This window comes from Gobius niger (assembly GCF_951799975.1).
Source record: "Gobius niger genome assembly, chromosome: 5".
NCBI lineage: Eukaryota > Metazoa > Chordata > Actinopteri > Gobiiformes > Gobiidae > Gobius > Gobius niger.
Window position 1 is genome coordinate 26,475,576 of NC_136856.1, and position 10,687 is coordinate 26,486,262.

General features: G+C 42.4%; 2 protein-coding genes across 2 annotated transcripts; both read right to left on the bottom strand.

Annotated features, from left to right (window-relative positions):
* Positions 1 to 2,061: 2,061 nt before the first annotated feature.
* fgfbp1a (fibroblast growth factor binding protein 1a) lies at positions 2,062 to 5,550 on the bottom strand. Its single transcript, XM_079556677.1, has 2 exons — positions 5,393 to 5,550; positions 2,062 to 2,681 (listed from the first exon to the last, which is right to left on the bottom strand). The coding sequence occupies exons 1-2, from the start codon at positions 5,501 to 5,503 to the stop codon at positions 2,076 to 2,078; spliced, it is 717 nt and encodes a 238-aa protein (XP_079412803.1). The 5' UTR covers positions 5,504 to 5,550; the 3' UTR covers positions 2,062 to 2,075.
* A 2,068-nt stretch (positions 5,551 to 7,618) lies between these two features.
* Positions 7,619 to 9,821, bottom strand: fgfbp2a (fibroblast growth factor binding protein 2a). The gene is made up of 2 exons (XM_079557208.1): positions 9,151 to 9,821; positions 7,619 to 8,076 (listed from the first exon to the last, which is right to left on the bottom strand). Exon 1 carries the CDS (start codon positions 9,802 to 9,804, stop codon positions 9,154 to 9,156), a length of 651 nt encoding a protein of 216 aa, XP_079413334.1. The 5' UTR covers positions 9,805 to 9,821; the 3' UTR covers positions 7,619 to 8,076; positions 9,151 to 9,153.
* Positions 9,822 to 10,687: the final 866 nt, after the last annotated feature.

Consider the following 10,687-nt stretch of genomic DNA (forward strand, 5'->3'; position numbering starts at 1 on the left):
TAAATCCTTCATCCTTGGGTTTGATTTTAGAAGTGGAGCTGAGCTTGTGATTGTTTTTATGAGGCCTGTCAGTGCCAAGGTATGCGCGAGAAAATCGGAGAGCCTCTGGTCAAATTACTGCGTCAATACCCAACATGCTCCGACTGCTAATCTGCTGCAAAACTCCCCCCTGAGCTACATATCTAACCCGGCAGGAGGCAGTGCATGTGGACAGCCAATTGCATTTGTTTGATATCGGCTGATAAAATAAGCACATGCTGTTGTTCGAGAGCTTAGTTCCTGAATGTTGTTTTTTCTTTTCCAGTTCTGCACTGCTTTGGTATTCTGTGGCTATTCCATTAAAAAGTGAAAGAAAACTTAGGTTAGCACTGTTAGACACTTTACCCACCATGCCAATGTGGTTCAGCTGGTGGTTAATGGTTGCAACAGTTTTCAATAGGGTCAACCCTGTTAGGTAGGCGTCCCCTGGCCAGAACCAAACCGGTCTGACCAGGCACAGGTTTGGGACCAACCTCTGGCTGTGGCCAAAGCGCCCTGAACTGATACTAAGGTGACGTGAACAGACTGCTGCCGTCTGATTGGCAAAAGATAGTGAGGACAACCCTCACTAAATCTGGCAGGTCATCCGGATGTAATATTTCACATCATCATACGCTGTTGATAAGGCGTTTTTGCCGATGATAGCATTTAGCTGCTGTTAGCACAACTTTAGCTGGTGTTAGCATAGCATTCGCATGCACCTTCATAGCTCGTCTTTTAGCTACTTCTTTCTTGTAGTGTTTGCCTTGCCACCTCTGAATAATTCCAAAAACTCCACAAAAAGGCATCCTTTGTCCACATTGTTGTCATTGCGGTTACAAAATGTTTCATTGTGGTTCTGTTTTTTTCCTTCAGTAATGTGTATTCCAGCCTCTGTGGAAGCGCCGCCCACAACTACTGCAGTCCATTATTATGTGGAAACCCTCACATTTAGTGAGAAGAGTACATACATGGGAGGCAAAGTACGTCGACCGAGCCGTATAGCCACTGAATAGAAGCGTGCTATATGAGACGCCGGCATTTGAGTGTCCAGAAAAGTGCCATATAAAACTTCAAAACTTCATCATTATTACAGAGCAGTGGGAACATGTTTTGATTAGGATTGCCCCCAAAACTCTTTCTGTGTGCTTATTTCTTATTTATCAACATTGCTTGCAATGCACAAACTATCCACCAGGATGCTGCTGCACCCTCAGCACCCCGGGTTCCCACAGCCTTGGCTTATTACTAACGCACTGGGCAGGACTCTCCTGAAAAAGAGATCCTGTCTGAATCTCCTTTGGATGTTCCTGATAAATAAAGGACAAAAAAGTTAGAATAGCAAAATCAACACTCAAGAGTACATTTTAAAATATAGACATTTATTTATAAATGTTACAAAAATATAGGCATACACTAGTTTTTTGGTTATTCAAAAATATTACAAGATTCAGTTATCTTCTGGAGTAAATGTATTCAATTTACACAGCAATGTTGCTTTATTACCCACTATTAACATTATTCATTGTACAAACAAGAAAAAACAGAACTAAACGTGCACGTATTACGGATAGGAATTGTATATTTGCAGTATTGTGATATTGTAGTTTAATGAGTCAAAAATAATCATTGACTTGAAGTGACACGGTCAAAATCCATGATCCATTCACTTAATTCTTTGCATTTTATCAGAGTGGACGGGATTTAGCAAGGAGATTGCCCTGGATTCTCTGGTGGTATTTGCAATATTTGGTGATGATTGGAATTTAATCGTCACACTAGTGTAGGTTGAGATTACTGAGTAGGAAAATAATTAAGCTTAGGGCTAGGAACAGTGACAAAACTTAGGCCTGGCTCTCTGAAGTGTTGGCCCTCTGTTTTTCCTGGATTGAAACCAATAGATTTTACTCCAAACCTTGGACACGTCTGGCCTAAAAGATCATTTAATAAACACATTCAGCAACTGCGTAGTTTCTAAATGGAGGATGAAAACAACACATTCTTACATGAACTGTATTACTCGATATACCAAACTAATATTCACTCTTCCCCATCCGTCAACAGTCCTGGTCCTGCACCATGGTGAAGAGGAATGTGCAGAGACTTGACCAATTGTGCGTGCAGTGCTCCTGTGCCAGCCTCTTGTTCGCGCGCTGGCAGGATTTGACACTTGGGGGTGAGGGTGTCAGGCTGATGCGTGGGCCGGCCCTCCTATCTGTCTTCCCCAGGCTGAAGTGAGCCTCTCTGGGCGCTCTCCGACACATCCCCGCCTTCACCATGGCGCTGCTGTCCTGGCACAAACTCCTCTGCTTTCTGAGACTCCTTGCGATCTGCTTCCAGAAGAGTTTAGGGTCGCTGGCATACTGCGGGCACAAACCGGGCCGGGCCACGTAGTCGCAACTGATGCTCTTGCCTCCTTTCTTGCAGGTGACGCCCATGGTGAAGACGTCGTCGCCCGTCGCCGCCCACGTGCACTCCGCCTTGTCCTTGGTCACCGTCTTGCCCTTGATCGGCTGCAGAGACTTGGCTTGGCGAGGCACTCGGGGAGACCGGCGTCCGTTGGCGCGCTGCCCGCTGCCCAGGACCAGCTGATGGGAAACACAGGCCAGGATCAGCAGGACGGTGGCGTGGGTGAGGAAAGCCATGGGATCGGGGCCTAAAACCTGAAAGCGGATAAGGAGGGATTTAGATTTGTGAGCCAGAGCGACCTTTCATTCTTTCATTCAGAAAGCACGCCAGGCTCGAGGAGAACACGCTGCTTTCCTGTTCACAGGTTATTCGTTGAGTGTTTTGTTTGTTTGTTTTGTTTGTTAACTTTATTGTCCCCGTAGGGAAATTTGAGTGACAAGACTCTATTGCTTAGTTAATATGGATAGATTCTTGACAATGACACACACTGGGATTGTTCATCGTTGCAAAGGTTTTCAACAAGTAGTCACCTGTTCTGAGTTGTTTGGAACTGATCAGATTTTGCCTTGTTTTAAAGACTTCTTCAGCTCTACACTAGGGCTGCAACTAACGATTATTTCGGTAATCGATTAATCTACCGATTATTTTTACGATTAATCGCTTGGCTGTGAAAGGTGCATGGAAATTGTATTTTTTCAAAAAAATTTATCACATAGAGCTAAAGTGGCAGCGCATGAGGACATGTTGATGGAGTAAACTTAAAGTAAACGTTTGTGGGAGGCCATTTGTGCTAATTCTGCTTTCTGATTGGACGAGACAAAGACAGATATTTATGAAATTTACAATGTACAAAACACTGCAGACCCTCACTTTAAAAGCAAAGTAGGTTTTCATCCACATTACATAATTTTCATGTCTTTTTTGCTCTATTTTAGTCTGTGTTTACTAGAAAACGATTAATCGATTACTGAAATAGTTGACAACTATTTTAGTAATCGATTAAGTTGTTTCAGCCCTACTCTACACCACTGTCCGAAATAATGACACTGAAAAATAATGCCCATCAAGCATTTGTCTACCTCCTTAACGCTGACTTTTTCTGCCCAAACTCATTTCCAGCTCGCACAATCCCTCCCACAAATCTAAACTGTTCAAGCAATTTAATCATAATGCACGTTTCGCACTCCCGTGTACGGCATTGAGCGATGGCAAAGTGAAGCAACTAATTTAGATTCTACTTCTTAAAGGTCAGTTCCGTGTTTGCCACATACTCTGAGGTGGCAAAAATAAATACAGAGCAACAAAATAAAACAAAAAGTCAGGTAGCCCAGCAGTGGATATTCTCCCTGCGGCAGCTGAAGAAGCTAAGCTGCCTTCCAGGATGCTGGTGCAGTTCCATCATCAAGTCCATCCTCACCTCCTCCATCACCAGGTGGTTCCCCGGCGCTACAGTATCGACTGCAATGCATTGTGGGTGCTGCTGAGAAGGTGATTGGCTGTGAGCTCCCATCTCTCCAGGACCTGTTCACCTCCAGGACCGGGAGATGTGTGGGTCGGATCACAGCTGACCCTTCTCATCCTGGACACGGACTATTCACCCCTCTCCCCTCAGGCAGGAGGCTACGGTCCATCCAGACCCATACCTCCCACCACTTGAACAGTTTTTCCCCTCCGCCATCAGACTCATGAGCAAAAACAAGACCCAATAGCTCAGTTACAGACTCATTAGATCAGCTGCTATCACTTTATATCATTTATCACTTTATAGACCTACACATCTGCAAATATAATCCCGCTGTTGTTTTAGGTCAATTGTTGTCGTCTGACCATATTTTACTTTTTATCTTTCTTATTCTAATATTGTTTTTACGCATGTCCCATAGCCTTGTAGTTTAAAGATTAATAGCTTGTTTGTTATCTAAATTCTGTGTTTTATGTTTTATGTCTGCACTGAGAATTATATTTATATTAAAGCCGCACTGCAGGACATTCGAAGCACCCAAAGTCGTAAAGCTAAAAAAAAAAACAATATGCAGACAACTACACAACCTGCAAACTCCTACAAAACGTTATCAATCACTTAACCAAATGTATTCATATACAGTAGCACATTTAAAGACAACCATGGTTGAACAAAGTACGGCCGGTCTACAGTACAAAAATACAAAAAGTCAAAGTAAATCATTGAAAGAGCATAATGTTTTACACCTATAGTCAAAGTCTTGCTTTTATTTTTACCAATAAAAAAACACACATGCGGCGAACAAACCCGTTATAAAGAGACTAACTGGAGATGAACTCCAAAAAGCCCTACAATTTTCTTTATTCTTCCACTTATTACAGTACTTTTTCCACAACATTTAACACTTAATCGTATATTTATAATCATAATACCCGGTGAAACCATTGTGGAGAGAGTTCCTTTATATTGAATTTGCAGCCATTCGCTTCACTGACATAATATTACTGAAGAAACTCTTTGTGAATATCCTGGAGCTCTCCACTGGATTAGCGTGGGGGATTTTACAAACAATACAAGCTCTACTTAATACAATGTAACTTCAAAGAATGTGTGTGTGTGTGTTGTTTCTGTGAGTTAGTCTCAGCCGTAGCCTTGGTTTGATTTATATGCAACTTAAAGCAGCCAGAGCCCACAAGTGGCTGAATAACCATTTACATACATTATAAATTAGACGCTTGAATACAAATGAACCTGTTGGAAAATGAATCACAAGTTGCTGCACATAACTTTTCAAACATGTGCTTTCACTTGGACACAAAATAAACTTAAATGACACTATGTTTTATTATAAAGGCAAGTTTCAAATCCATTTACTATTTTGAAACTATCTTGAAACATGAACATTTTCCCCGTTCCCCTGCAGTGTCTCGCCGTGAGTTGAGAAATGAGCATGTAATCAAATGAGTGTTATAGTTATCTTAGTATAATTACGCACACACTCACCTTGTCTTGTTGAGGCACAGAGGTAATCTTTAGTGACAGATTGCAATGCTCTCTTGGAGAATCCCCACCTGTCTGCGCAAAATTGGCTTTAATAGGTTTAGTTTGTTTCATAAAGACACGCAAATGACTGAGAGTCTTCTAGGACTTTTCCCACACCATCTGGTTGTACAGTGTGCCAGTGATGAAGTGGATGAAGTGGGTAGATATGGAGGGGAAAAAGGTGGAAAAAAAAACTCATGTCTAGGCAGGACAAAATCACTTACTTCGGCTTCAGCATCTGGAAGTGTCACGCTAGTGGCACCCACAGGTCAATATGGGTACGGCACAAGCAGAGTTAGGCACAGTACAGCAGGAAATTCATATAACATGTTACTAATGCAACTCTATTGTGACTTTGTTATTTTATTCTTATTTTTTTTGTCTGGGTACTTGTAATACGTCTGGACGTATTACAAGACGATGTAAAAGAGGGTAAAAAAAAAAAAACAGGCAGAGATATCAGACTCATGATGCTGAGATTAGCACAGCATATGTGCGCAGGTTTAGGCCTTTGATCATATGCCATGAATAAAATTGTGTTACAAATTAACCAATTTATGCTGCGTTTCCAAAAAGAGATCAATTTCCAACCTACAACTTGAAAAAACACTCAGGAACGCTGCTCGACTTCGTAATTGCAGCTTTGAGATGATGAGAATCCAACTTCAGGTGTGAGAGATGAATACAAAAATGGCAGCCCCTTTGTCAAGTGTAACTGATAAAAACACTGCATCAGAGATGAATATGACAAAGACAGGTTTTTACCATCTAAAGAACATAGCCAGAGTCCGCCCCATTCTCTCTCGGGCCAACACGGAGACGCTCATGCATGCTTTTATCACCAGTCGTATCGACTACTGTAATGCCCTGCTTTCTGCTCTTCCCAAAAAGAGGATCTCAGGTTTACAACTTTTACATAATTCAGCAGCTCGTGTCCTGACGAAGACCAGGAGGCGGGACCACATTACACCGGTTTTAGAATCGCTGCATTGGCCCCGTGTGTTTCAGGATCTATTTCAAAGTTCTTTTAATGGTTTTTAAATGTCTTAATGGTCTTGGTCCTTCTTATCTTTCAGAGCTGCTTTTACCTTACGAACCTTCACGGCCCCTTCGCTCCTCCGGCAGGGGTCTCCCAGCTATTCCTAAAGTCAACAAAAAGACTCATGGTGAGGCGTCTTTCCAATATTGCGGCCCTCGCCTCTGGAACGACCTGAGGAGGAGCTCAGGGCTGCAGAGAACGTTCATGTTTTTAAGAGCAGGCTCAAGACCCACCTTTTTAGTCTAGCTTTTAACTGACTAATCTATTTATTTAATCCTAGTATGTAAAATATATATATAGGAGGTTGTGCCAGGCGTATTGTTTTAAATGTTGTAATCTGTAAAGCACTTTGTGATACCTTTCGGTTTCGGTTTATAAATAAAGTTTGATGGATGCAAACCTTTTCCATTGGTCACAGCTTTCAATATAATCAGGCCTATGTGAACAAACCTTCATTAGCTAATGCTAATGTTACAAGAGATGGCTAATGAAGGTTTGTTCTCCACTTTGTCATTACATTATTTTAGCTGGAGAGTCATCATTTTGAAGTGAGAACATTTCTCAGTTAAAGAGGATCATCTGCATTACATTATCTTAGGCGAGGTGGTGTTTCATCAAACATGCAAAGACTATTCCAACTTAATCAGTTCAATTAGTTAGTTAATTCTACAGCAGTTTCCCTTTAGCGCTTTAGTCCTTAAGAATTCTGCCCAATTTCTAGTATGTGTTCTAACTAAAGACTAAAACAACTAAAACATCTCTGGAACGGAATTGGGCATCGGAAACTTATGGCTGCAACGCTCCAATCCACAAATTGAAAACAAGTCATGGTTTTCAGCGCGTGAGGGTCACCATTATACTACTACTGTACATGTTGTACTTCTGTCTTTAAAGTACTGCACATGCATTGACTTTCATGCCATCTCTTTTTAGGCCCATTTGTAAAATTTGATACATCCAAACAAGGGAAACATATTGGATAAATAATGTTTTATTGAATAACAATATAAACAAACATTCTGCTGTAAACATACAGTATCTCAGGAATCAATGCCTCCTATTTAAAGCCACAGTACGCAACATTCTGCCAAACATGCTCCTAATGAATAATTACATTTAACTGGAGTTCAAAATCAAATCATATGAGTTTAAACCTCAGGTCAAATCGTTTAAAAGCAAAGCAACAAGACTTCCATGGAGACGAGCTGGTGAAATGTTACTCAGTGTGGCCTTAAATTGCATTACACAAGTTATTTACACACTAGTACACAAGTATAGTACAAAAGAGTGTTGTCTGCTGGCTCTGTGATAGTGTGAAGACAAGAGAACGCCAGACGACTGTAAGTGTGACTGTCTGCAGCACTGGGGAAGTGAAGATGCCGGCGGGTGATGCCTCTGGTGCAGGTGTGAGGTGTTAGCTGCATGCGCGGGTTGAGCTCTCGTGGAAGATTGTGAACGCTCGGCTGATGGAGGGAGTGTCGGGGGCCGGCGTTTGCATTGGGTTTGGAGAAATCCCAGCAATGCAGCGGTCCCCCCTGAAGAGAGCACTGTGGCTCTTCCAACACGGGCACGCACGGCGGCGGAGCTGGATTTGAGAAACACACATCTGGAATGAGAAAAGTAGATGCGAGGGGTAAGAAGTGACGGTGAATGTGGTTCAAAGACTCTCCTATATATCCGTGAAGCACTTTATTTTATTTTATTTTTTATTTTTATTTATTTTTATTATTTTTTTTGCAACATATAATTCAGTTTTATTTGAAATCACTGTAAAGTTAGTGTTTGCTTTTTTTTCTTCAAATTTCTTTATTAGCATTTTTTAAATTTCACACAGGCAGGATTTGAGGACAATACATTGGTCTGAAAAAAAGTAAGAAATAAAAAAAATATATAATAAAAAATGTCCCCACCACTCAAGTCTCCTATCCTGTCGCTAACCCCCCCTCCCCCATCTGCTAGGGGCCTGAAAGAAAGGAAAACTTGTAAAGCAAGAAGAGTCAAGAGAAAGGGAAGAAAGAGAAGAAGCAGTAGAAAATAAGTTTAGAAAGAAAAAGATTGGAAGACAAAAGAAAAGAGATGAACAGGACAGTAGAAGAGAAAAGAGTAAAGGAGTAAAATAAAGGAATGAGCAAAAAAAGATATAATAGAGTTAAAAAACAGAAATGCACTCACACATACATACCGTGAAGAAGGGAAGGAAAGGAGGGGGAAAGATAATAATGATAAAAAAAGTTCTAAAAAAATTATTTAAAAAAAAGAAAAGAAAGGTTTTTTGTTTTTGACTGAAATGGCAATGAAATGTCAGCCCAAAAAAAACCACAAATTGCAAATGCTTCGACCTTTTCAACACCACTGTATGTCATTTTGCAGCACAAACCATATTCTATCCCCGCCGTAAAGCCACATTGCGGAACATTCCAGGTTAGACGTTGCAGCGTCACTGAAACTAAAAACATAACCAGCAATACCACAACATGCTCCTAATGATGAGTAAATCCATTGGGGGTAAAGTTCCGCACTGTGGCTTTAAAGACCACTATATTTCAATAACTGCTGTATCCCTATGCCTATTTTTCACACTTTTTTCTTGTCGTCATCGATATCCTGGTAAGCCAACTTTGTTTCCATTCACAAAACTCGTCTTACCACAGTTATGCGTTGCTCCCGTCACTCCACTCACCTCTTACTCCCGGAACAGCCCGATGACGTACGCGCAGACCCGTTCCATTGACTTCCAGCAGTACAGCTTGGCCATCCTCTTCTTATGCGTCTCCGCTGTGGGCGCCGGCGACTGGGGCCCGCCGCTGCTCCTCTGCATCTCCCTGATGGGGCCCCTGACCGGCTGCCTGTGCCACACCGGCCGGGTCGGGTGCGGCCTCTGCTGCGCCCTGGCTTGGGTCGCCTCCCTTTGCGCCCCCGGCCTGTCTTGTCTCGGGAACGACGCGGACGAGAACACCATCTGGGATTCGTCCGTGGCTTTCCGGCACATGTGGGGCTTGAGGACTCGCGGCGCCTGGCACGCGTTGTTGAGCTTCCTCAGCACCCACATCATCTGGATGAAGTAGTGCCGCGGGTTTTTGTTGAACGACCGGCAGGTGTAGGGCTTCCCCACGTACTCGCACCAGTAGGATCTTCTGGGACCCTGGCAGGAGAGCTTCAGCTTGGTGAGATCCCCTTGCCCCGTGATGATCATTGTGCATCTGTCCTTGGCTTTTGTGTTGAAAGCGATGGGATCATTCCAGATGTTTTGGCGTCGTTCTCCTTGGCCATTGGTCGCCCAGAAGAAGGAGAAGGTGAAAAGGAGGAGGAGAAGGGCGCTGGCTTGGCTGCTCATGATGCCGCTTTGGAAGGTTGGAGAGGCAGACTGCTGGAGTCAGTGGTCCCCCCCGGCTATTTATTTGCAGCAGAATGGGAAGGTTTAGAAGAAGAAAAAAATGTACAGACAAGGAGGAGGATCGAAAAACACCACTTATGGCTTTTGGAGGAAGCTGGGGCCACATGTCAAGCAGCCACAGTCGAAACCAAAGCGAGATGTTACGCAATAGGGGCATCGTAAACAAGACACAAGTACGCCGAGTATCTTTCAGAGAAAATATGCTTCAAGAGTAGTTTTATGATGCTTTACTTCAAGCTTAAAGTTCTCGTACTTGAATAAATGTGGTTACTCCCTTCACTGCTTGTACATCTATAAAACTGCGAAAACTACAGTTATATCTTTCCGCTGTATAACTTCAGAAAATGACATTATTTTACATATGGTTTGTCATTTGGATTTTTTTTGTTTGTCTTTCTGAAAGCACATCTTTAAAGGTGCATTATGAAACTTTTTATGTGGAAAAAAAAAGCTGATATTTGTGTGTATTTCACCATGTAATGACCCAGGGGCTGTATGAGTGGTTCACAGGGGTCTCTACATCGCTCCAGGATCAATTGTTTTGTAGGTTTTCAGGAGAGAGGCTCCGTCAGCTGTGAAAACCATCCAAACAATTGATCCTGGAGCGTTCTAGAGACGACTGTGATGGAAAGTAAAGGCGCTATACTGACCACTCATACAGCTGCTGGGCCACTACAAGGTCAACAAACAAATATATACTCTTTTCTCCACACACAAAGTTGCATAATGCCCCTTTAAGGAAGCAATACTGTTACGGTAATGTAAACAGCACTACAATAGATAAAGGTGTAGCGCACAAAGGCCTTTTGTCACAATTGTTGGC

Excerpts from the sequence above, each read along its gene's own strand:
- fgfbp2a (XM_079557208.1), bottom strand. The coding sequence starts at position 9,804 with ATGAGCAGCCAAGCCAGCGCCCTTCTCCTCCTCCTTTTCACCTTCTCC.
- fgfbp1a (XM_079556677.1), bottom strand. The coding sequence starts at position 5,503 with ATGAAACAAACTAAACCTATTAAAGCCAATTTTGCGCAGACAGGTGGG. Across the intron at positions 2,682-5,392 it reads CTGTGCCTCAACAAGACAAG|GTTTTAGGCCCCGATCCCAT; the intron begins GTGAGTGTGTGC and ends ATCCGCTTTCAG.